The sequence below is a fragment of the Balaenoptera physalus genome (genome assembly GCF_965194825.1).
Source record: "Balaenoptera physalus genome assembly, chromosome: 20".
Lineage (NCBI taxonomy): Eukaryota > Metazoa > Chordata > Mammalia > Artiodactyla > Balaenopteridae > Balaenoptera > Balaenoptera physalus.
Genome location: NC_138901.1, coordinates 55,624,224 through 55,648,893, shown reverse-complemented (window position 1 = coordinate 55,648,893; position 24,670 = coordinate 55,624,224). Strand labels below are relative to the sequence as shown.

The window sequence follows — 24,670 nt, the reverse complement described above, 5'->3', positions numbered from 1 at the left end:
AATAGTGGGGTGGGTGACTCAAGGTGGGTGTGAATGGCTCAGGCATATTATCCTGAGACGTCGGAGTTGTCACTAACTCTGGAAACACTAAAATTTTCACAGTAGGAAGGACCCCGAGGTTTGCTGCCTCCCCCTTAGGACCTCTGAGACCTTCCTGAACATCTCTCTGCACCCTCTTGTTCTTTCCTGAGACCATGTGCTCAGGGCAGACCTCTGGACCTCTGGGCAGATGGATTCTTCCCATTCCCGAGAGGAACTGTAGGAATTCTCATGTCCCGTCCCCTTCACACACACACACATACACACACACACACACACACACACACACACGCACGTGCGCGCGTGCGTCTAGCTCTGGGTCAAGAAGTCCCAGATAATTTATGCCCCTCTTTTTGCCATTCTCACTGGGGACAGGCCCAGGAGGAGAGAGTGACAGCTTCCTTTCCTTTTGAGCTGTGAGAGCAGAGCCCCTTGGGGGTGACCCTCTTCCCGGTCCTCAGGAAAATGTTGCAGTCATGCCTGGCTTTGGGGAGAGGGGCCAGGGTGTGAGGGGGAAGGTGGTGGTGGCGGTGGTGGCGGTGGTGCCTGGGACCTGGGAAGAATGGGATGGTGGGCGGGTCAAGCCTGCCTACTTTACCTGACAGCTCAGGCTGGGTGGGGAGAAGACAGCTCAGCTCGACCCCGGTGGATTAGAGAGATTAAAGTGAGAGAAGACAGAGATGTCTGAGGGACCAGGACCAAGAGGTGAAAAACAGGAGTCCTTGTGAAGGAGAGGCCTGGGGGCTGGCAGGGGGCTGGGACCCAGGGATCCTTCTCCCTAGACCTTTGCAGAGAGTCTGGGGTGAGAGGGCAAAGGCTGGGGAAGAGGAGGTGAGTGTGTTGGTCCCTCTATCTCTTCCTTGTCTCAATCCCCCCCTCACTTGTATTTCACCAGCTCCCAGGTCAGCCCTCTGGCTCCTGGCCCCCCCACTATTGCGATGGGCACCCCCTCTCCTCACGGTGCTGCACAGTGACCTCTTCCAGGCCTTACTGGGTGAGTAGCCCCAGTTTTCTGGGGGGCGGTGGTGAAAAGGGCTGGCCTGTGCCTGTGAGGGCAATTACTGAACTTGGGGGCTGGTTCGGAGCCTGGAGATCATTTGGTACAAGCAGGAGCCCCGGGCAGGGGTTATCCATCAGCATGCAGGTCAGCAGCCTTGGCTAGAGGAGCTCCTCTGTCCTTACCAGGCAGGCGGAGGGGAGGTGATGGCAGGGGCAGCCAGGGAGGTGGGGGGATGGGGGGGGGAGAGCTAACTCAGCTCTGTTCCTGTGACAGACATCCTGGACTATTATGAGGCTTCCATCTCAGAGAGTCAGGTAAAGGGGTGAGGGTGGGGGCCTGACTTCCCGAGGGAGCAGGCAGGGCTGGAGGGGGACCAAAGTACTGCTAATATGAACCTGAGACTTGGGGGCCCTGGGGACAACATCCTGAGTCAGGGGCAAGGAGAATGCACTCTTTCCGGTCCTGTAGCCCCTTCGCCCTCTTGCTTCCCGCTCTTGTTTACCTGCCCCAGTTTCAGGCACTAAAGAGTCTAGGACACAGTCACTTTTCAGGCTTCCTCCTGTGAATCCTGAGGGAGCACTAGGCCCCCAGGGATTCCCTCCTGCCAGCCCCTCCCTCACTCCCTACCCCCTACCATGGCCTTTCTCCAGTATCTCAACAACCCCGGGTGCCCCCAGGCCATCTGTGTGTGCCTCGTTGTCTGAGAAATGAACTCCCTCCTCACTGCCTCTGCTGTCATCGCTGGTGGCTGGCCGAGACTCCATGTTTGTCTCAGGGCCTCTGGGCTCCTGCTTCCTTCTCCTTTCCCATTATCCGGGTTCCTGCCAGCGCGGAAGCAGTTAACTCTGCCAAGGCACCCCCCCCAATTCTCGCTCCTCGCTCCCTCCCTCCCTCCCCCTGCTTCCTCTCTCCTCCTCTCTCCCCTTCCCTCCTCGGCTCCACGGCTCCCTCGGCCGCTGCCGCCTCCGACCCCCCCCACCCCACTCCCCCGCCACGGCCCCTAGCCCCTGGCCGTTAGGCAAGACCCCCCCCTACCCCGGGGCTCCCCGAAATCCAGTTCCCCTCCCCCACCTCAGCTCATGCCCCAGCCCCCGAACTCCGGGGCTGCCAGCCCCCGGTGCCCCCGCCCCTCCTGAGAATCGGGGTGTGCTCCCTAAGCCCCCTCCCCTCCACTGGGGACCCCTTTTTAGGGCCCCCTTCCCCTCCCTCCCACGCTCCCCTACCCTTCCCTTCTCCAACCCCCTCTTTCCCCTCTCACCCCTCCCCCCATCCTGGCCCCCCCTGCAAAAGTGGGGTGCGGAGGGGGGAGGGGTGAGAACCCACGGAGGGGAGGAACGAAACTCCGATGAAGTCAGAGCCCCTTACCCGCCGCCGCGGCCAGGCCCCCCAACATGGACTGTCTCTGTATAGTGACAACCAAGGTAAGCATGAGGGGGGACCTATAAACTGCGGGGAGGGTATGAGTTCGTGGGGAGGGTTTAGTCAGGCCTAATCCGCGGCTGGGGGCCCTGGGGTGAGAGCATCAGAAGATGTATCTGCGGGGGTCGTAATTTAGTTTGGGGGTTCACATCTGAGAAAATGCTGGGTTTGGCCACAGGTGCCCCCTGGAGTGAGCCCTTTGAGGGTAATGGAAAATTGGGGGTATTCTGTGACTTGGGGGATCTGGTGGATTTTGAGGTTCACCAATGATGTTTGAGGGAGACTTATTTAAGGAGAAGCCTGGCTCACATGGGAGTCCTGCTTGCTGTATGTTAGAAGGTGGACTACATGGCGGGGGGGACCTCTTCCCTCTTGGGGGACGAGCTGGCTTCCAGGTGCCTTGCCCAATTTCACGGGGCTCCTGGCTTGAGGGTAGAAGGTTACTGGTTGTGAGTACCTGACTGGTCTGGGGGTGTCAGCTGGCAGGGAAGGGGTGGGCCTTCAGGCTATAAAAGAAGCGTCTCATGGCTGGTACATTTGGGGCTGCTCTCAATTGGAGGGAACTGTCAATTTAGGGTTCGATCATGTGGAATGGGGATACTTGGGAGTTGTCAGAGAGCTGGGGCCTGACATAGGATCACCTGAGGGAATGGACCAGGTGAGGTTAGGATTTGGTGTACTCCCTTGGGAGGTAGAAGGTTGCAGCAGCTGAGGTTGCCAGCTCCTGAGGAGGAGGATGAGAGGTTTGGGGAGAGGGGATTTGAGGAGGGGCACCAGGTGCGTGGTGCAAAATTTGGGGGTGGCCCAGGCAGGTGCCCAACATCCCCATTTCCTCCCACACTGAATCTACGCCTGGTTGAGAAAGAGGGAGAAGAGCAGATGGAGGGGAATGTTCCTGTCACCCCTGACACTTGGGATCAAGGTGGGGGAAGACACCTGGATTTAAGGTTACTGGGGTGAGAAGGTGTAGGAGAAAGGCCGGGCTGGCAGCAGTGAAGATCTGTACAAGGGTGTCCCTGTGGTTGGAGCCTGGCAAGTGCAGGAGATCTTGGATGGGGAGCACTAGCAAGCTTCTGGTGGGATGCAGAATACCTAGGTCTTGGCTGTAAGACTCTGGGACTGGAAAGCTGGATGCCTGGTGTGTGGAGGGAGGCTTGGGCGGGTGGCAGGCAGCTGGGGGTTGGGGGGTGGGACAGGAAGTGGGGGCCGGGGAGGCGGGGTCTGGGTGAGTCACAGGCTGGGGAGGGGGTTATATTTAGTGGGAACTGCAGATTCTCAGGGGAGGGAGCTGAGGACACACATGTTCCCTGCCACAAACTCACATATGTGTATACACATGCATCTACACATGCGTCATGCATGTGTGAGCATGGATGGAGGAGACTGGGGGCTGGGGACCTTTAAGTCCAAGCCCCCACCGCCTCTCCAGGGCTACTTGCTTATCCCCCATTTTGTGGGCTTTGGGCTTTCTCCCATACTGCTTCTTCTTCCCATCCCTGTAGTTTCAGTGGATTTTTGTGCCTCAGTTTCTCTGGCCTGCTCTCCTTTAATGTCTGTCTGATTCTCAGTTCCTCCTGTCTCCTGCCTTTAGCCTGCCTCTTAGCCTTAGGCTCCCTGGCTATGGTCCCTTATGTGCAGGTGTACATGAAAGCCAGTTGGAACGTGTGGGCTCTGCTTCCAACATGTGAACACACATACGCGAGCAAGGGTGAGGGGCTTGCCTGCAATGGCAGCTATTCCGGGAGGATGGGTTTATTCATCTCCCTTCAAGAATCCTGCTTCTTCGATGGAGCCCAGGGTTGAGCATCCCCGAAGGAAGGAGTCTTGCGCAGACAGGATCATGCATTTTGTGGTTTTACAGAGGTGTGGAGACCCAGGCTTGCCACGTTCCTTGGCCGGAAAACTTGTCAGTCTCGGGATGGCGGGGACTCGAAGTCCCATAAGGCCTTGAGGCGCAAGATCCGTCAGTGTTGGCGAGTTGCTGCCCCTGGGGCTGTTGGGAGTTGTGGTTCATCTCTATCCAGGGCAGCGGAGGGTTAGCTTAGGAGGAGCCAGCAGGGGGCACATGGCACTTGTTCCCCCCCAAAATGCTGGGTGGGGTAGAGGGTGCTCATGCTTTGCGGTCGTTGAGCTTCCCAGCTCCGTCTGAGTCCTCCATCTTTCATTGCCTATATTTAGACTTCTGCCGCAGTAATTTAAGGATCATTTATTGAATGCCTACAATGTGCCAGGTCCTGTGCTTTGTGCGAACTCTGCCTTTATAGCTATCACTTAGTCTTACTCTGTGCCTAGCTCTCTGCCTGTATCTCTTGTCTCTGAGCATCTCTTTCTCCCACTCCACCCCCGTCCCTCCCCCTTCTCCCCGCGCTGCTGCCGCCGTTGCCATGGTAACCGGCGACGACTGAAGTTGCGTGGCGGACTTGAGGGCCGGGCGAGGGGGGCGGGGGGCGGAGCAGAACAAGTGGGGGAGGGGGGAAAGTGGGGAAAGACCGGGGGTATTTGGCCAGAGTCCCGGAGGCGAAGCGGTTAAACCCTCCGGGTGGTCCTTATTGGGCAAAGCTAAGATGCCGGGGGCGGGGCAGTGTGGCCAACGGCCTCATTCATTGGCCGACTGGGGCGTGGCGGAGGGGCAGTGTGGGCGAGGCCGGGGGAGCGAATGGGCGGGAAGTGGACGGAGGCGCGGTCTCCTGGAGGCAGGTGGGCGGGGTCTGGCTTACTCTACCAAGGGTGGCGGGCAACGAAAGGGGCGGGGCCTTAGGCCTGGGTAACCGGCCCGAAATGAGGGCGGGGCTGACCCGGCAGGGGCGTGGCGTGGTCCCATGTGCCGAAAGGAGACGGGGTTTGAGGGGCTTGTTGTCTAAGAAACTGCGGGGCGCGGGGGTCTTTGGAAAGGAGAATCCGGGGGTTGGGCGATCTGACGTCTCAGTTTTCCTAAGATGGAGGCCTGTTCGGATTTCATCAGAGCAAAACCTCCTACCTCAGCTCTATGTTCCAGGGAGACGGTTGCTAGGCGACAGCAAAGTCCTGGATTGCTGCGTTGCCAGGCAACGGGGAAACGGAAAATGGAGGGAAAAAGGAAATGGGGGATGGGGGAGGGTCTTAATGGGCCACAGCGCCCACTGGTGGAGAACTGGGGCCTGTGCATTTTCTTTTCTAGAAGGAATTTCGAGTTCAGCCCATTCCGCACTGGCTCCCGGATCCAAGCATTCTATCCAGATATGAAACTAGGACCTTGGGGGTCATCTCGGGGGCGCATCTAACAGATTCCAACCAACGGGGAGAGAGGGGGCATGGGTCAGGTTCTAGGGAAGTCTGTCCTCTCTACCATATGTAGGCATTTTAGAAAAGCCAGAGAAGCAGATTTTAGGAGACTGCTCACTGGGCTTTAAGAGTTGGAACGGTGGGCGTTCAATGGGAGAATATTTGGAAGAGATGCTTTCAGGTTCAGTTTGGGACAGAATGCAAGACATCTGAGGCAGTCATTTTGGGGTGTTATGGGAGATTTGTGGGTCACTGCAAGTTGCAGGCCAGATCTTAATTTGGTAAAAATTTTTTGAGACTTGGGTGTGGGGGAGATAGATATATTGGGGAGGAATCTTCCAACAAAGTTAAAATTCAGAATCATGGTGGGGGGAATGTTGAGATGTAGGGGAGGGCAGCCAGAAAAGGGAGTAATGTATGCATTTAAGGGGGAAAGAAAAGGAATAGGGAAACATCTCTTAATTTAAAGGTTTGGTAATAAATTGAAGAGGTTTCAATTGAATTTAGAAGGTCAGCTTTAAATTACATTAAGTATTCCCTGAAATGGGATTTGGTGGTATTGGGGAATGGTATATTAGAAACTCATGAGTATCTCATTAGGTTCAAGGATTTGGACAGGGGACCCCAAACAAATTTGAGGACTGCTTATTTGGGTGTTTACATTAGAGCAAGGGTAATAGTTGCACTAATTTCAAGGTCTCTGTCAGTGGATTGGGGGAATAGATATAATTTTAATAGGGATGATTTAAAGGGTAGATTAATTTGAGGGCACAACAGGATCCGTGGTCCTTCAACTCTTGGAAAGAGGTGTCTGGCTATCACGTGGGGCTTTCCCGCTGGTTAGAATAGGAGGTGTCTTAGCATCTGTGGGGATGTTGTATACATTAACAATCTTTGGGGAGGTTGGGGGAAGGGGATTGTGGGAGGCAGTTTAGATCCCTTGGGGGTCCTTCTGAAGTGAGGGAGAAGTGCTGCTTCCTTCCCTGCACCCTAAGAGTCCAGTGAGGTTTTGTAATAGTTAGGGCCTGGTGATTTTAGGGGTGGGAGATTAGATAGAATCTAATCCCAGAGAACCAGAGCGATAAATTGGTAAATTTTAGGAGTGAGTCTATTTGTAAAGGAATAGGAATATACTGTGGAAGGTGAAGTGCACAGAGAAACAGCTGGAACCAGGGAAGTTGATGGCTAAGAGGGTCTCCCCTCACCCCTTCTCTCCCATCGTGACGCTCTCCCGCACTGCGCAGGCGCCGTTCCCCCCCACCCCCCAGGCTGCAGCCTCCAGTTGCCGCGGCCGCCGCAGCCCCCGCCCCTCTGCCCCTCCCCCTCCCCCAACCCCGGGACCCTTGCTCTCCCACCCACCCCTTCCCCTCAGTCCCCCTCCCCTTCTCCATGTCGGCTCGGAACAGATTCGCCTCCATGTGTCTCTGCGTGGTACGTGCCGCGGTACGGGCTCCGGCCCCGCTCCCCTCTTCCCGGACCCCCCAAATCTCAGGGTGCAAGCTTCAAGTGCTTCCGCTCTTCCTTCTGCTTGGCGGGGTCTCTGGGTTGCAGTGTCTCGCGGACAGGCGCAGTGGGTCGCCCCTCCTATGATCATCCACTTTCACTCACACCCCTCTATTCTGGGGGTACAAGGCTGGGTTCCAGGTCATTCTTGTAACTGGGGCTCCGGTGAGGAGGGAGCCAAGGGGGAAAGAACAACAGTGACCGCCAGCCTTTTGATTTATCCTGTGCCTTAATATATTGGGGGTTCAGACTTGATCCCAATAGCACTGGAGCTGTCGCCCCGCGGCGGCCCTGAGTCCCTGTAGGGTAAAAGAGGGGATCCTCCTTTCTTGCCTGTCCTGCTTTAGTTGTCCTGTCATCTGGGATGAGAGGTGCTGACACTGACCCCCACCTACCAGTTTGCAGTTTCCGAATGACTCTCTCCCAACCCCACCTCTCCAGAGGTTTTTCCTTACTACCTTTACTTAGAAAATGTCCAGGGACTGGGCACAGGCCCTAACCTCCTCCAGCCACATTCTGGGAACTTTGGTACCCTTTCCTTGTTCCCCATCTCCCTCACCTTGTCTTCCAGTCAGGAGGAGCCTTTTCCTCAGTCCTAGACACCCCCGCCCCCCATGGGGATGGGGCAGGGAGAGGTGTCTGCAGTCTCACTGTGCTACAAATTTACTTTCATCTCCTATCTAGAATAAACAATGAAATGTCCCTTTGCAAACTTCCATTTTCGTTATGTGCACCCTGACAGTTCATCGAGATTCAGGAATTTTCTGTGTGAGGTGGGGTGAAGATGGAGGGGCATTGGGCTCAAACCCTTCCCCTGACTCCAAAACTTGAAGCTGCAAACCCTTGGCCCTGCCTCATGTATCATGCAGGGAACTGGGGGCCTTGTGAAGTGGGGGCACAGCTGCCTTCTCCCTTTCTCCCTGGCCCCTCCAGTTCTGGGGCTCCGTCCCTCAGCTCTCATACTGTCCAGGCTGAAGACCACCTTTTCAGGGTGTGGAATGACAACCTCTTTCATTTCATCGAATTCTGTTATCCAGGAGGGCCCAGCTTTGAGGAGGATTATTTAGCTTATACTTCCCCTAGCTTCCCTTCTTCTCCACTTTTGGTGTTCATGATATCAAAACCTGGAGGGAGCTTGGGATTCTCTCTCCAAGACTGTCTCCGAGTCAAGTCTCTCTCCAAGGCCAGAAAACAGAGTGTACCTTGATGAGCCCCTGTTTTCTTTCTTTAAGGCTCTTCAAATGTATCAAGGTGCTCCTGATCCCAGCTGTCTCTGTGTCCTGGGTTTGAGAGTCCATGTACCATCTTCCTCTTCCTATTCTCTTCCTTCATCCTTAACCACGGCCAAAGTTGGATTACATCCTCAGCCTTGGTTCCTCATCCTCAGAATTTTCAGAATCATACTGTAGCATCAGGCATTGACCTTGATAAGTTTCCTCCAGTTTGACCTTGTAACTGTTGGTCTCCAAATGTTGGGGTCCTCTCAGTTTCTCAGATACTTTTTTTGAGAGGGAAATCTTGCCTTCTCTTTTCACCCACGTGTACTGGGAAGTGTATTCTGTCTTCTCCAGTCTCTGAGGGAGCCCTGCATATGGTAGCCTCCCCCTCTGCCATGGAGCCTGGTGTTGGGGAGGTTTTGCTCCTATGGGAGCAGAGGCAGATGTGGGAGGACCCAGGCAGGGGCGCTGCCCTTCAGTATCTCCAGCTGCCCTTTTCCTCTCTCTGGTCCCCAGTTAATCTCATTTACTGGTGTCCCTATTAAGGTAGTATGGGAGGCCCTTGAGATGGCACGTGGTTAGTTAGGAAGGGAGTCAGGGGTCAGGTTGGGTCTTTCACTCCAAGAGGCCGGAGGGAGACCAGGAATTCATTCTGAGGCTCTACCCCCTTCCGTAGTCAGCAAACCTGGAAGCTGACACCCATTCCTGCCCCCCTTCTGAGCCCTACTGTCTCTGTTCCTCCCCCCTTTCTCCCCCTTCTCCTTCTAGTATATCCGATTAGCTGCCTGGGCTGTGGGCGTTTGTAGAGGCGGGGGTAGACTCCTGGGGCCCCTTTGCCGATGACCTGGGAACCAGCGAGGCCAGCTGGACGGGTTTAGCTTTGTCCTGCCAGGGGGGCTGACGCCAAGTACCGGCTAGTTGAAGGGCTTGACTGCTGTCCCTGCCTGGGGCCTGCAAGGTGCTGGAGAGCCACTCATTCCAGGGGTAGAGGCTGCAGTGGGGAGACTGAGGCAAGGAGGGTGGGGTGGGGTACAGAGTGGGAGAAGCAACTGGAAGGAGGCAGTGGGATTGAGGTAAAGAGGAAATGGGGGGAAGCTGATGAGGAAAGCAAGGACGCTGGGGATGGATGTAGAGAACGGGGGTGCACGTGTCAGAGGGGCTGGAGCTCTGGTGAGGAAACGGACGCCGGAGGAGGGAGTGTGCTGGGTAGAAGGCGGGGGTCCTAGGCTGGGAGTTGAAGGAGTTGGGGGATGGGGCAGGGCTTTGGGAAGAGAGGAGAGGTGCCGAGGTCCTGGCGGGAGAGGGGGATGTGGGGAGGTGGAGAGAGGGGAGCCAATGGGCTGGAGGACAGGGAGGGGGAGGAGCTGGTCAGGCCCCAGGGCCTTCCGCACTGCACTGGCGGGGGGAAGAGGAGGCGCGCCGGGGCGGGCAGCCTGGAGCCCGAGGCGCTGGGCCGGCCCCTGTGACGCCTCCGTCCCCATCCCCAGAAATACCGCTACCAAGATGAAGACACGCCCCCTCTGGAGCACAGCCCGGCCCACCTCCCCAACCAGGTAAACGCCCCCGAGCTGGTGCACGTGGCGGAGAGGAACTTGTCCCACCTCGAGGCCGTCCAAGGGGTCGTGGGCCACGCCCACTTCTCCCCCCTCAAGGTAGGAGACTCAGGCGGCCCCCTCCCCAGTGCGGCCCTCGGAGCCTCGGAGCTACAACATCCCCCAAGGCCCGGTAGGGCGTGAGCCGTAGGTGGGGGGTGGCCGGGGCTGGGGAGCTGGGCTTGGGCTCCTGGGGCCGGGGGAGGGAGGGGGCATTTGGGGCGTTGGAAACACCTGGTTACCAAAGAGGAGAAACGGAGGCCAAGCAATTGGGAGTGGGTGTAGGGCTTACAGCCAGGAGTGTGTGTGTGTGTGTGTGTGTGTGTCTGCGTGTCTGTGCGCACGTGTGTTGAGATGTGTGCATCCCCCAGGATGCTCTCTGCGCCCCAGCCCTCTTCATTCCTTCACACCCTCCACCTCCATTTCCATTTTCTGTGGCCAGAGCGCTGCCCTCATTTGCTCTTGTCCCTTCGCTGCCTCCTCCCCCCACCACTTCCGGCCTCTGGGCCTGGCTCTCCAGCCCTTTCCATCTGTCTGGCCTGAGACTAGTCGCCCGGGCCTTTCTGCCTCCATCCCCTGCTCCGGCCTTTGCACCCCTCCTGTGCGCCACCCCCCTCGCTGCCTTTCCCTCCCTGTTGGCTGGCAGGCTGGTTCTAGATGCTGTCTTTCTCTTCCTCCCACGCACTCTCTTTCTCCCTCTCCCTGATCCCCATCTCAGGCCCTCTGCGGCCTGATCAGTCCTCTGCCTCGGCAGCCGCCGCAGCCGGCTCCCCCTCTCCCAGCTACCCCCTTCCCTACTCATCACTTCTCTCCTTTCCTCCTATGCCTCCCCTCTCCCCTCCTCTTGGGCTCTCACCTCCACCCGGATTTCTTTCTTCCCCCCCACCCCGCCCCGTGTCCCCCCATTATTATTCACCACCACCTGTTTCCCCTTCTCTTCTGTGCTCACAGTATGTTTTCCCTTCTCCAGTCTTGTTGCCCAAGACCCTTGTTTCTGAGACCTTCCATTCTCCAGGCCACTTCCCAACTACTTCCCCCTCAATCTCCTCTCCTGGGGGCACAGGCTGGGGAGGATGGAGTGTACCAGGCTAGCAGGGAGATTCAGGGGAATACTGTGGGGTTAGAGGTGAGATTCTAGGATCTTGTGGGATGCTCTGGGAAGGGGGGGTTGTTGACATTTCACCAAGAAGATGGTGAGGAGGTTTCTGAGCCTGGAGATGAAGAGGCAGAGAGGGGGCAGCAGTAGGTTCTGGGGTGAGAAGGATGTGATAGGAGAGGAATTGGAGAGGGAGAAAAAGACTGTTCTCAGGCAGGTAGCAAAGTGGAGAGGCAACAGAAGGGTAAGAGGTCCTGGGCCAGGAGACAGACAAGGATGAGACTGTGAAATCAGGGCAGCAGGTCGAGCTGATTGAGAGGAAGGAAAGGAAGGCTCTGGAGATGAGGAGATGGTGTAGAGGATTCCTGTGAAACTCTGGGGGCTGCAAGGAGTGAAGAAGACTAGAGATGCTTTTTTTCCCCCAAGATGGGGCCATTAAGTCCCTGGGGAAGGGGAAGAGGAGAGAAGGTGGTAGTTAGTACAGAACTAGGGAGATTTGGAATCTGAGCCCAGGAAGCAGAGGGAAGTGGAAGGAGAGCGTGCTGGAGGCCATGAGTGTGGGAGGGAGGTCCCACGACAAGGCCTGAGCTGGGGGACAGGAGAAGCCTCAGTTTTCAGAGGAGAGGGGGAATGGGTTGAGAATGAAGGATTGTGATTTGGTCATAGAATCTTGAGGGTCTGAGGATGAACTAAGGGAGAGTGGTGCTGATTTCTCTGGGGAATCAGAAATTAAGGTGGAGTATAAGAGCAGGAGACGGATAAGGGATGGGCCCGGATGGGAGGATGTGGACAGGGAAGCAAGCAGATGGAGAATGGAAGATGGGAACTGAAGGGTGGGGCAGAGATGTAGATGGAGGATATCAGGTGGGGTAGAGAGAGGGAGGGGACACAGATGAAGGTAGTTGCGGATACAAGATGGGGCCTGGGAAAGGAAATTCTAGGATAAGGATGGGGATGGCGATTGAGGATAGGCTGTGGGATAGAGGATGGACGTGTGGATGAGAGTTCGGCAGTCAGTGGCTATTGGTTGGACAGTTAGCATCTGCTGAGATTTGAAGGGTCGGAGGATGGTGTTAATAGATTTATGGATATGAAATCAACTATAGAGCTTGAAAATGTGTAGTATGGACAAATAGCAGTAGGAGAGAGGAGGGACCCCTTTGGAAGGAGAGAGCGAGGAGTCTGGGGAATCCGTGATGAGTGCCTCGCGCTTGGTAGGCTCCAAATAAATACTTGTTTAAGGAGGAGATAGGTTGGGGACCCCGGAAGGAGGCTTTTGGCCGCCTTCCCCCATTGCCATGGAAACGTGGCTTCGGTTGCCCAGGCAATTGGGGAAGCCCCTAGGACCGGCCTAAAGCGGGCTCCGCCCTGGAGTCTAGAGACCGTGCTGCGTCGAGGCGACTGACGTCAGGGACCTGGGCACACCCCACTTTAACCCTTTCCCGGATGAAGTGGTGGGCGGGCGGAGAGTAGATGAGAGGATAGGACCCGGATGTCTTTCACCACTCCCCTTTCCTGATGTGCTTTGCACTGCATAGGGTGAGGGGCGTACGGGAGGGAGGAAGGGAGGTTATTCAGGGTGCGCTGCGCCCTCAATCCTCCTCAGCCTGGACTTATTTCTGCTGGGCTAACGGGGCGGTGGGGGGGAGGGGAGGCGGGGCCCAGGTCAGGAAAGGCGGGGCTAGAGGATCTCTTCTGCCTTTGGGAATCTGGTTGCCCTTAGGCCACGCCCCATCTCCCCCTCCTGTTGTCCTGGCGACGGTGCCTCCAGGAGGTGGGTCTCCCCAGGCCTTGGCTGGGCTTAGATACCGTTGCTAGGCAACAGGGTCCCTAGAGGAAGGAGTAGATTGAATGGTGGGTGGGCGAGAGGGAGGGTGCGGCCTGCATCTGGGGGAACCCCGGATTCCCGGGGCCCAGGGTTTAGGGCAAATGTGTGTGAAAATGAGGGGCAAATCTGAGGGAGGGTTATGAAGGTATCTGGGTGTATGTGGGCCGATAGGGACAGGGATGGGGGCAGGAAGGGGGAGCAGGACCCAGGGGACATAAGCCCTGTGGTGTCTGTGTGTAGCACATAAGGCATGTAACACTCTGTGGTGTTACATCCGGTGAGACGCTTCCTCCCCTCAAGGCGGCCCCCCCCCAACCCTTTACCATCTGCTGCTCCCCCATCTGGCTGTCTCTCCCTTCCTCCTTCTCAGACACCTCCTTCCACATGCAGGGGGCCTGGGCTGGGCAGAATTGGGTCCAGCATGTGTATGTGTGTGTGTATGTAACATGGACTGAGGCTGGGTCCTTCAGGGAGTCAAGGGTAGCAGAGCGGGCTGGGTTAAGAGGCTGAGAAGGTAGCCAGGCCGGTGGGACTCTTGGTTACTGGCTCCCTCTTGAGCCAAGGTTCAGGCAGCTTTTCGTCTCCTTTTTCCCCTCACAGGCCAATTCTCCCCCTGTGATTGTCAACACAGATACCTTAGAAGCCCCGGGATATGTGAGTTGTTTAGATTTTGTGGCCATTACAGAAGAGAGGAGGGAGACAGGGAGGGCCTGGGTCCCAGCAGCCAGGGTAGGCCCAGGTTCTCAGGTAGGAAGTCTGTCTCACTGCTCTTGTGTTTCTGGCCCGTGCTGGAGTTGCAGGTGAACGGGACGGAGGGGGAAATGGAATACGAGGAGATCACATTGGAAAGGGTGAGCAGGCTTCTCCATCCGAGGTCCTCCCCCTTCGCTCCCTGTCTGTGCCTCGCTTCTCTCTGTGCCCATGTTTTCTGTGTGGCCAGCCTCTTAACCCTGCCCCTTCCTGCTCTGGTCACAGCTCCCTGACCCACTCCCCTACCCTCTTGCCCTGTCTAGAGTGGGTGGTGAGGGGAGCTGACCCTCTTCCCCTCCTTCTGCCCAGGGTAACTCAGGTCTGGGCTTCAGCATCGCAGGTGGCACTGATAACCCACACATCGGTGACGACCCATCCATTTTCATCACCAAGATCATTCCTGGTGGGGCTGCTGCCCAGGATGGCCGTCTCAGGTGGGGAGAAGAGACAGGGGTTAGGATGCTGGTTCCCTTGAAAGGGAGGGCCAGGGCAGCAGGAAGCTCCTGGCTCAGGCCCACTTTGCTGCCCTCAGGGTCAACGATAGCATCTTGTTTGTAAATGAAGTGGACGTGCGGGAGGTGACCCACTCAGCCGCGGTGGAGGCCCTCAAAGAGGCAGGCTCCATCGTCCGCCTCTACGTCATGCGCCGGAAGCCCCCGGCTGAGAAGCTCATGGAGATCAAGCTCATCAAGGGGCCTAAAGGTAGTAATCCGTTATGTCTCCACCCCCATCCCACTGTCTGCTGCCCCAAGGCCTGCTCCCCAGGTACCTGGGCACCCACCTCTGCCTTCGCCTCCATCTAGGTCTTGGCTTCAGCATCGCTGGAGGTGTAGGGAACCAGCACATCCCCGGAGATAATAGCATCTATGTAACCAAGATTATCGAAGGGGGTGCTGCCCACAAGGATGGGAGGTTGCAGATTGGAGACAAGATCCTGGCGGTGAGGACCCCCATCACTTTTCTAGCCCACACTTAGGTCTTGCCTACTGGTCCTGAGCAGGCCCAGGCTTCTTCATCGGCTCACCCTCAGTGCATCCGTCTTGAGGATGTTTCTGGTTCTGTCTGAGCTCTGCTTCCCTTGACCCTAGGTCAACAGTGTGGGGCTGGAGGACGTCATGCATGAGGATGCCGTGGCAGCCCTGAAGAACACGTATGATGTTGTCTACCTAAAGGTGGCCAAGCCCAGCAATGCCTACCTGAGTGACAGCTATGCTCCCCCAGACATCACAACCTGTGAGAGCCCTCCAAACCCCAGAGCTGCCCATGTCCCATCTCAGTCACCCCATGACATCCCTGGTGACCATTCCTCTTAAGATATTTCCCCTGAACTGGCCACAACCTCTGTCACTTCCTGTGGTTGGAGAATAGCTGGAAAATCGGTCACCATCAAAGAACTAGAAAAGATTGTCAATAGTTCCTCCCCCAGAAGGCACAAGGCCCAGATGGTTTTAGGGCTAATTTTATCAAATCCTCATGGGATAGATAATTCTTATGCTCTTTTTGCATATAAGAAAAGATAAAATCTCACATTTCATTTTATGAGGGCATTTGAAAATGGTCACAAAGATTATATAAAAGAAGGAAAGTAGGGAGTTCCCTGGTGACCTAATGGTTAGGATTCTGGGCTTTCACTGCCGTGGCCTGGCTTCAATCCCTGGTCGCAGAACTAAGATCCTGCAAGCCGCGCGGTGTGGCAAAAAAAAAAAAAAAAAAAAAAGAAGAAGAAGAAGGAAAGTATAGGCCAGTTTTGCTTCTGAACAGAGATGTAAAAGTATCTAATAACATAGTTGCACAACAAACACAGCAGAATATTAAGGGAATAACATTGTCACAAAGTAGGGTTTATTTCAGGGAATTAAAGATGGTTCCATATTATGAAACCTCTTAGTATGATTTATTGTATTAAAAAGTTAAGGGAGAAAAAGGGTAAGTTCATTTCAAATAGATGTGGAAAAGGCATTTGATGAAATTCATCATCCTATTTTTGGAGGGAAACTTAGTATACTAGGAACAGAAGAATTTTCCTCAACGTGATTGAAGAATAGTTATCAAAAACTAACAATGAACACATTACAATGATAAAATCCTAGCAGTGTGTACATTAAGTTAGCAACTAGGCAAGGATGCCTCTTCCTGCTGCTGTTACTCCACATTGCTTTAGAGCGGGGTTTCTCAATGTTGGGACTGTTGATAGTCTTTGTTGTAGGGGGTTGTTCTGTGCCCTGTAGGATGTTTAACAGCAGCCCTGGCCTCTGTGTATCAGATGACAATGGTACCCCTCCCCACCAGTGAGAACAACCAAGGATGTCTTGAGACACTGCCAAATGTCCCCTGGGAGGTGAAATTACCCTGCTTGAGAATCACTGCTTTAGAGCTTTCAGGCAGTGTAGCAAGAGAAAAAGAATAAATAGATGCTACATTTGAAAAGGGAGAAACAAACTTATCCTTATTTGTAAATTATACTTTTGTCCATCTAGATTAAAATCTAAGTGAATTAACCGAAGAACTTAGAAATAATATGTAGGGTTAAGAAAGTGGCCATAAAATGTAATGGGTAAAAAAAAAAGATCCCTTTTGCCATAGGAGAAAAGCTCTATAAAATTCTTAGAAAAATAAGCTTGACAAGAAGTGTGTAAGATTTACATGAAGAAAGTGATGAAACTTTACTGAAGGACATAAAAGAAGACTGAAGAATTGGAGAGTCACATCATGCTTCCTGACGCAAAAAGCATAATATGCTAAAGATCTCAGTCGTCTCCAAGTTAATCTCTACATTTTATGCAGTCCTCGTCAGAATTTTAATGTCCCCCCTACCCCCAACTGGAAAAATACATTTGGGAGAATAGCTAAGAAATTTTGGGTAAAGAATAACGAGATGTGACTGCTCCAACCAAATCTGAAATCATACTGTAAGACCATATTAAAATCACATGGTCTTGTTTCTAAACACCATAACCTACCAAAAGGAACCTTGGCTCCTTGGAGAAAGGGCCAATTCCAAATCTTGAGCAAGAAATGTGCAAGATGAGCTTGTAACATCTTTCATACTAGAAAGCAAGGAAGATATGAAAGGGTCGTGTCAAAGACACAGAAGTCAAGTTGAAACTGGCCATTCAACCCAAACTCATTAAATATGTTAAAATCTACAGGATTATAATGATACTTCAAAACAATTGGGTACCTTTAGAGGATGCTAGAGAACTCATCCATTCTGAAAACTGGCAAATAAAGGGAAAGAGTCAAGCATTTATTCTCCCTTCCTGTACAAACTGCACCTTAGAGTAACCAAATGGTTGATATGGGAACGTTCTTTTTGTTTTTTAATCTTATCTCTTTATTTATTTATTTTTTGGCTGCGTTGGGTCTTCGTTGCTGCGCGCGGGCTTTCTCTAGTTGCAACGAGCAGGGGCTACTCTTTGCGGTGCGCGGGCTTCTCATTGTGGTGGCTTCTCTTTGTTGCGGAGCACAGGCTCTAGGCACACGGGCTTCAGTAGTTGTGGCATGCGGGCTCCGTAGTTGTGGTTCGCGTGCTCTAGAGCGCAGGCTCAGTAGTTGTGGCGCACAGGCTTAGTTGCTCCGTGGCATGTGGGATCTTCTCAGACCAGGGCTCGAACCTGTGTCCCCTGCATTGGCAGGCGGATTCTTAACCACTGCACCACCAGGGAAGCCCGGGAACGTTCTTTTTTACAGACGAATTCTCACTAATAAATGTTCCTCCCTCAAAAAAAAAAAAAAAACAACGTAGAATATTGGCGCTATTTTGCTGTCCCCAGTGAACTCTGAGGACCAGGCAGCGATCATCAGTGGCTGCTAAAACTCTTAGGTGAAAGCCTGATGGGGAGCTTTATAATGGATGGATCAGGCTGACAATACCTGAACCTACAGATTTGTCTTACCTAAGAAAAGGCAACCGGACATTATTGCATCCTGTCATGATGCAGAAAGTACTCAGCACCACCTATGAAATATTCTTGCCAAAACTGAACTTGAGTCTCTTTTCGGATGACCAGTGTACAGGAGATACAAGGCAGAGGAGCAGGTTAACACCCCAGGGACAGGGATGCAAGCAGTGATTTACCTATTAGAATTTCCCTAGTAGAATGTGGGAAATTCTGCTAGACAAGGGCCCTAGTTTTTTCAACAAATGAATGGCCAAGAGGGGGGAAAAAAAAAGGGAGAGGAATTTCATAGATGAAGGGATTTGAGAGATGCTACAACCAAACGAAAAACCCCAAAGCCTGGTATTAATATTCTCCTTGGCTCCGTGATCCCTGCCATACCGAGGTCACGTACCCTTCAGATCCACTGTCCCCTAGGAGCACCAACCCCTACGTCACCTGTGAATTCCTGCCCCTGACATTGCTGTGACCTGACGCCCCCTTTACCACCCCAGCCTTGTTTCTCTGGCACAGTAGCTTCCCCTTCCCCTGAATCTGGCTCTGCTGATTCCCTAGGGAGGAGGTGGGGTGGTGGGCGCTGTCTTCTTCCACGCACTTCCATCTCATCCTTTCGCCTACGTCTTCCCCCAGCCTATTCCCAGCACCTGGACAACGAGATCAGTCACAGCAGCTACCTGGGCACTGACTACCCCACAGCCATGACCCCCACCTCCCCTCGGCGCTACTCCCCGGTGGCCAAGGACCTGCTCGGGGAGGAAGACATCCCCCGAGAACCGAGGCGGATCGGGATCCACCGGGGATCCACGGGCCTGGGCTTCAACATCGTGGGTGGCGAGGACGGTGAAGGCATCTTCATCTCCTTCATCCTGGCCGGGGGCCCTGCGGACCTCAGTGGGGAGCTGCGGAAGGGGGACCAGATCCTCTCGGTGAGGGAAGGCCAGCCCCTGCCCGGACCACCCCCTCCCCTGAGGGCAGAGCCCTGTAGGCTGGAGCCTGGCCCGCATCTCCAGTGACTCAGCCTCTCCTGCTCTTTAGGTCAACGGTGTTGACCTCCGCAACGCCAGCCATGAGCAGGCTGCCATTGCCCTGAAGAACGCGGGTCAGACAGTCACGATCATCGCTCAGTATAAACCGGAAGGTATCGGGCCTGAAGCGCGCCTTCTCGTGGGCTCAGCTCTCTGTCTCCTCGGCTCCTGGCTTCAGCAGGGGGAGAGGGAGGGTGGCGGTAGTGTGGGGCCCGAGCTCAGGAACCACCTTGTCCTTCCTCAGAGTACAGCCGGTTCGAGGCCAAGATCCACGACCTTCGGGAACAGCTCATGAACAGCAGCCTGGGCTCAGGGACTGCCTCCCTGCGAAGCAATCCCAAAAGGGGTTTCTACATCAGGTCGGACGCTTCCCAGGCTGGGCTCCTCGTCCTCCTGTGCCCCTCGTCCCCCAGCCAGCTTTCCCCCTCAACCCTGCCGGCCCCCCCTCCCCCAACCCCTGCCGGCCCGACACTCAGCTGGCGTTCCGCACAGGTTAGCATTGTGAAGTACTCCCTATGATCCCTACTGCCACTAGCCCCGGTCACCCTGGCACCTCCCCTGGGACCCCCAGCTGTCCCACAATCAGGTAACTCAAAGGTTAATGCCTGGCAGAGCAGGGGGCCTCTCGGCTTTTGGAATATACTGCCGCAGCCTGCCCAGCCCCGTGGGATAACGCAGTCTAGGGGAGGTGGACCACCGCTCTCTCCAGTCTGTCCCCATCTCTCCGGTGGCATTTTGCTACCTTCTTAGGGCTCCTTCTCCCATTGGCTCCTCTTTCTCATTCTCCGCAGGCATAGGCGCTGTGTCTGATGCTTTTTCCCTTCTCTCCCTTTGGGGGCCCATCCACTCCCATGGCCTCACCTGCCATTCGCTCTGCAGATGTCTCTCAGAGCTGTCAGCTCTGGCCTGACCTCTTCCTCGAGGTCTAGACCTGCAGTTCTGGCCATCTGCTTTCTGGACACGTCCATGGGGATGTCCCACAGGCATTCACACTCAACACGTCCCAAACTGTGAGCTCACCTCTTTCTCCCGTGCACTCGTGCTCTCTGTCCCACCCAGTCAGTGTTCTCTCTCCCTGAATGGCACCTCCATCCGCCCAGATGCCCGGCTCAAACCGGAGCCTCGTTTGGCCCTTTCCTCCCTGCAGGGTTCGGCTGGCTCCCAGGGCTGGTCAGTTCTGACTCCCAGGTGATGCCGGGCAATCCTGGGGTCCCTTCCCATCTTTCTAGCCCCAGTGCTCTGCTCAACATCTCTGCCATCTCTGCGGTCATTCCTTCCCTTGTCCTGACCTCAGGGGTTGTGACTTACAGGAGTTTCATACTGCTGAGGGTAACCAGAGTTTGCAAAGAGTGATCTTTTTTTCTTTCCCTACGAGTTTGAGTCCCCGTTACCCCTGTGACTGTGACGTGTGTGCATACTGCAACTGCTTTCTTGGGAGGGTGCCGTTCTAGATCTTACTCTAGAAATTGCACTGAATCCATAGCCTGTCTGATCCTTGACACAGTGTGGACTGAATGACAGTTCATAGTTATGGTGATTATGAGTTTTGGTAGCGCTTTTGGTCCCCACACAGTTCTTGGGTTTCTCAGAATCCACGGCACCTATGGGAGAGCCACCAGCGGCCGTGCTTGTCTGTAGACCCCGGGGCAGAACCCCCAGGTTGGGTCTTGGGGGACGGAGTCCTCACCAGGCTCTGACCGAAGGCCGCCTGCCCTCCAGGGCCCTGTTTGACTACGACAAGACCAAGGACTGTGGCTTCCTGAGCCAGGCCCTGAGCTTCCGCTTTGGGGATGTGCTGCATGTCATCGACGCCAGTGATGAGGAGTGGTGGCAGGCGCGGCGGGTCCACTCTGACAGCGAGACTGATGACATCGGCTTTATCCCCAGCAAACGGCGGTGAGCCTCCCTGCCCCAGGCACTGACGCTCCCAAGGTCCCCAGGGTGGGCAGCCAGTAGGGAGGACATGGGTCTGCCCACTGACTTCTTGGGAATCTGTCTGCTGGACCTTCCCGGGCACCTTGACTCACATGAGCACTTCCGGCAAACGCCTCATTTAGGAGCACGGGGCCCAGGGGCTGCTGAGAGATGGGGCTCTCAGCTGGCCCGGGGTGGGGCCATCGGGCTCCTCACTGGGTGTTTCCCTACACGCCCCTTCCACCATCCCTCCATGTATCCCACAGGGTTGAGCGACGGGAGTGGTCAAGGTTAAAGGCCAAGGTAGGTAGAGGAGGCCGTGAGTTTGGGTGGAAGAGTGGGGGGCTCGTGGGGCTGGACTCTTGACCGATTGTATGGCCTGCTCTTTCTTCCTAGGATTGGGGCTCCAGCTCTGGATCACAGGGTACGTAGGGTCCGTTTGGGCAGACCTGAGGTGAGAGGGGCCCTGAGCCTCGCTTGCGTCCTCGGGACGGCAGCACAGGGCCCCGGGTCCCCTGCCTCAGAGCCCCCTTGCCGACGCCCTGCCTCCCACTAGGTCGAGAAGACTCGGTTCTGAGCTACGAGACGGTGACACAGATGGAAGGTGAGGTCTGGCTCTGCGACCTGGCCCAGCCACTCCTGCTCCTGCTCTGCTCCCCGCCTGACCCCGCCCTCTCTCCTCAGTGCACTACGCTCGCCCCATCATCATCCTCGGGCCCACCAAGGACCGCGCCAATGATGATCTCCTCTCCGAGTTCCCCGACAAGTTTGGATCCTGTGTTCCCCGTGAGTGCCGGGGCCTTGGAATGGGTGGGGGGGCCCAAGGGGTCACACAGGCAGAGCCGCTTCCGGGCATTGGGATGCAGCCGGACACAGAGGTTCTCAGAGAAGGGTGCTTCTCAGCCACCCTCATGTTCCACGGTGACCTTTCCAGGCCGGGGACTCGGAGGACCCGGGGTTGCTGAGGAAGGTGGCTCTGCCCCTCCTGGGTCTCAGTCTCCCCAGCTGCCCCCTTCCTTGAAGGACTGGCTGGGCACTCTGGCGGGGGGGGTCACTGTAGGCAGGGTTTAAGCTAGAGGGATGGTGGTTAGATCTTTGGGTGGTGGGGTGACTTCCTGGCAGATACGACACGGCCCAAGCGGGAGTATGAGATAGATGGCCGGGATTACCACTTTGTGTCGTCCCGGGAGAAAATGGAGAAGGACATCCAGGCGCACAAGTTCATTGAGGCCGGCCAGTACAACAGCCACCTGTATGGAACCAGCGTCCAGTCCGTGCGCGAGGTGGCCGAGCAGGTAGGGGCCGCGGCACCGTCCTCTTCCTCCCCGCCCCCCGTGGCCTTCCTTCAGCTCTCTCTAACTCTCTCTCTCTCTGTCTCTTCCCTGCTGGGTCTCCACTCCGCTCCTCCGCCTCCTTCTCCTCTTGGGCAACTCTGTCTGACTGCCTGCTCTCGGGTGCCCCGCTCCCCCTGCCTCCCTCCCTCCCTCGGTCCCTGACCCCAAACTCTGCTCTGCCATCTGTCCCCTCTCCTCCCCTGCCCTCCTCCTTGCCCCATTTCACCTCTCTTCCTGTGGCCTTGCCCTTGGTGGCTCGGCCTCCCCCCACTCGGTCCCTCCCTTCTGCCGGCTCCCCTTTGGCCCTCTCCCCTCTCCCCTCCCACTCCTCTGCCACCACCTTCTCCCTGCTGCCCCCACCCTGCCCTCTCCCTCCATGGCTCCTTTCTCCATCTGCATCTCCTCCCTCCCATCTGTCTCTCCTTGTTCCTTCCATCTGTCTGTCCTCTGTCCGTCCTCCCCTCCCTCCTCCCTCTATCCTACTTCCTTTCTCCTTTTTCTTTGCTTCTCGCCACTCCCCACCTCCCCCCGCCTCTTGCTGTGCCCCATCTTTTGGTTCCTCACACCTCCCTCCTTCCCCCCACTCCCTCCCTCCTGTGCTGGCCCTTCCCTTGCTCTCCATCTGCCCCTTGCCTTTTTCTCTCTGTCTTTCATTCTGTCTATCCATACCCTTCCTGTCTCAACTCTCTATGTCCACGTGTCTTTCGACATCCATGTCACTCCCCTTTCGGCCAATCCCCCGTTCCCCACCTTTCCATGCACTGTGTCCTGTCCTGGCGCCTGTGTCTGTCCTTTCCCGCCACCTGCTGGTCCGCCTCCGCCCACCCTGCCCGCCCCCAGGGGAAGCACTGCATCCTCGATGTCTCGGCCAATGCCGTGCGGCGGCTGCAGGCGGCCCACCTGCACCCTATCGCCATCTTCATCCGCCCCCGCTCCCTGGAGAATGTGCTGTGAGTATGGTCCCAGGGGGCTTCCCCTCTGCTCGCCCACACCTGTGGCTCTGGGCCTCAGAAGGCCTCTGTGTTGAACTGTCCCCTCAGAACCCTGGACAGCAGCTCCGGCAGCCCTTGAGGGAAATCTGCACCTAGAGCTCGAACCCAGAGGATACAGGGAATCCCAGGCCTCTTTCCTTTTCTCCTGCCCCGGGTTAGGCAGGACTACAACTCCCAGCAACCCCTGGGGTACACACCTGCTAGGCCGAGCCAGGGCCTGGGGGCTGTCGGGAGTTAGGGTCTGAAGTCCTTCACTGGGGCTGCCGGCTGGAAGGATGAGGCTCTGGAGAGGTCCCTGGAGTGGCCACACCCGGCTGGGGTGGGTCATGGGGAGGGGGCCCGTCTGTGGCCCCAGAGGATATTGGGAATTGTACTTTTTGCTTCGTGCTCCAGATAAGAAAATACTGGTTGCGACTTCACAGCCCTGGATGGAGGAGATAAAAGGCGGGGCAGGACCCACCCTCAGGTCTGTGTGTCTCTCACTCTCCTCCACAGAGAGATTAATAAGCGGATCACAGAGGAGCAAGCCCGCAAAGCCTTCGACAGAGCCGCCAAGCTGGAGCAGGAGTTCACAGAGTGCTTCTCAGGTGAGGTGCACACGAGGCACCCTTGGCTCAGATTCAAAGAGGGGGCCCCCACTGGGTGGGTGGTTTAGAGAGAGGTGTCCCCTTTGGGTGGGTGCAGCCCCGTGGCACGTGGATAGGAGAATTAGAAAAAGGTGCCCCTCTGGGCCTGACTCCCTGCTCCCCCCTACCCCCAGCCATCGTGGAGGGAGACAGCTTTGAGGAGATCTACCACAAGGTGAAGCGCGTCATCGAGGACCTCTCAGGCCCCTACATCTGGGTCCCAGCCCGAGAGAGACTCTGATTCCTGCCCTGGCTTGGCCTGGACTCGCCCCGCCTCCATCGCCCAGGCCCTTGGTCTGGACTGAATTGCCCACGCCCTTCGCACCTCCAGCCTCCCTCCCACCCCTTCTTATTTATTTCCTTTCTAACTGGATCCAGCCCATTGGAGGGGGGACACTCCTCTGCATGTATCCCCGCACCCCAGAACTGGACTCCTGAACCCCAGGAACCTGGGGTCTGGGGGGGAGCCCTGGGCTCCTGATCCCGAGCCCGAGCTCCTTAGGACCCCTCACCCCTGCCCGCCCCCAACGCACACACAGACCCACCAGGGGCCACCTGCCTTCCCCCATCTTCTCCCACACACATTCCGGAAGTCAGGGCCCCCCTCAAGGAGCACCCCGCTGCAGGGATGCAGGGCTACAGGCCTCCGCGCGCTCCCGAGGCAGGGTCTGGGGTCATCCCTGCCCCCATCATAACTCCCCCTGTCCCTTGATTTCTCATTTATTTTTTTCCATTTTTTTTCTTCTCAAAGGTGGTTTTTGGGGGGATAAGTAGGGGGACTCCACTGTGAGCCCCCTGCTTTCTACATGCCCCCCACCTTTTTTCTTTGCCGGTTTGCATGAGTGGAAGGTCTAACTGTGGCTTTTTTTTTTTTTTTTTTTTTTTTCCTGGGATTTTTTTTTTGGGGGAATGGGGAGGGATGGGTCTAGGGAGTGGGAATGTGGGAGGGGGGGACAGGGTTGGGGGTAGGGTGTCCGGGAGCCAGGGGAAGACTGGAAATGCTGCCGCCTTCTGCAATTTATTTATTTTTTCTTTTGAGAGAGTGAAAGGAAGAGACAGATACTTGAAACCTGGTGTGTGGCCTGGTTATTTGGGACCCGGGTGAGGAGGGAGACCGGGTGGGAGCATAGGGATGGGTCTGGTAAGGTCAGATACTTCTTCCCCGCCCTGCATCC

General features: G+C 55.9%; 1 protein-coding gene across 7 annotated transcripts; it reads left to right on the top strand.

Moving 5' to 3' along the window:
• Window positions 1-1,333: 1,333 nt before the first annotated feature.
• On the top strand, window positions 1,334-24,564 carry DLG4 (discs large MAGUK scaffold protein 4). 7 transcript variants are annotated; one of them, XM_082441597.1, is made up of 20 exons: window positions 1,334-1,353; window positions 9,927-9,992; window positions 13,556-13,610; window positions 13,748-13,806; window positions 14,015-14,139; window positions 14,238-14,407; window positions 14,509-14,645; window positions 14,794-14,938; window positions 18,235-18,530; window positions 18,640-18,742; window positions 18,874-18,988; window positions 20,349-20,525; window positions 20,810-20,846; window positions 20,940-20,967; window positions 21,100-21,147; window positions 21,228-21,329; window positions 21,666-21,838; window positions 22,718-22,827; window positions 23,365-23,456; window positions 23,630-24,564. In XM_082441597.1, exons 4-20 carry the CDS (start codon window positions 13,777-13,779, stop codon window positions 23,734-23,736), a joined length of 1,995 nt encoding a protein of 664 aa, XP_082297723.1. In that variant the 5' UTR covers window positions 1,334-1,353; window positions 9,927-9,992; window positions 13,556-13,610; window positions 13,748-13,776; the 3' UTR covers window positions 23,737-24,564. The 7 variants fall into 7 exon arrangements, 6 of the variants coding, with proteins under 6 accessions (XP_082297723.1, XP_082297719.1, XP_082297718.1 ...); XM_082441593.1 differs by lacking the exon at window positions 1,334-1,353 and adding an exon at window positions 2,004-2,460 and having other exon boundaries at window positions 9,927-10,091; window positions 13,556-13,609; window positions 13,756-13,806; XM_082441592.1 differs by lacking the exon at window positions 1,334-1,353 and adding an exon at window positions 2,004-2,460 and having other exon boundaries at window positions 9,927-10,091.
• The last annotated feature ends 106 nt before the right edge of the window (window positions 24,565-24,670 follow it).

What these genes read in the sequence shown, in the direction of transcription:
- DLG4 (XM_082441592.1), top strand. Translation starts at nt 2,431, where the DNA reads ATGGACTGTCTCTGTATAGTGACAACCAAG. An exon ending in CTTAGAAGCCCCGGGATATG is followed by an intron (nt 13,611 to 13,747) that starts TGAGTTGTTTAG and finishes GGCCCGTGCTGG; the next exon opens with AGTTGCAGGTGAACGGGACG. An exon ending in GACGGTGACACAGATGGAAG is followed by an intron (nt 21,148 to 21,227) that starts GTGAGGTCTGGC and finishes CTCTCTCCTCAG; the next exon opens with TGCACTACGCTCGCCCCATC.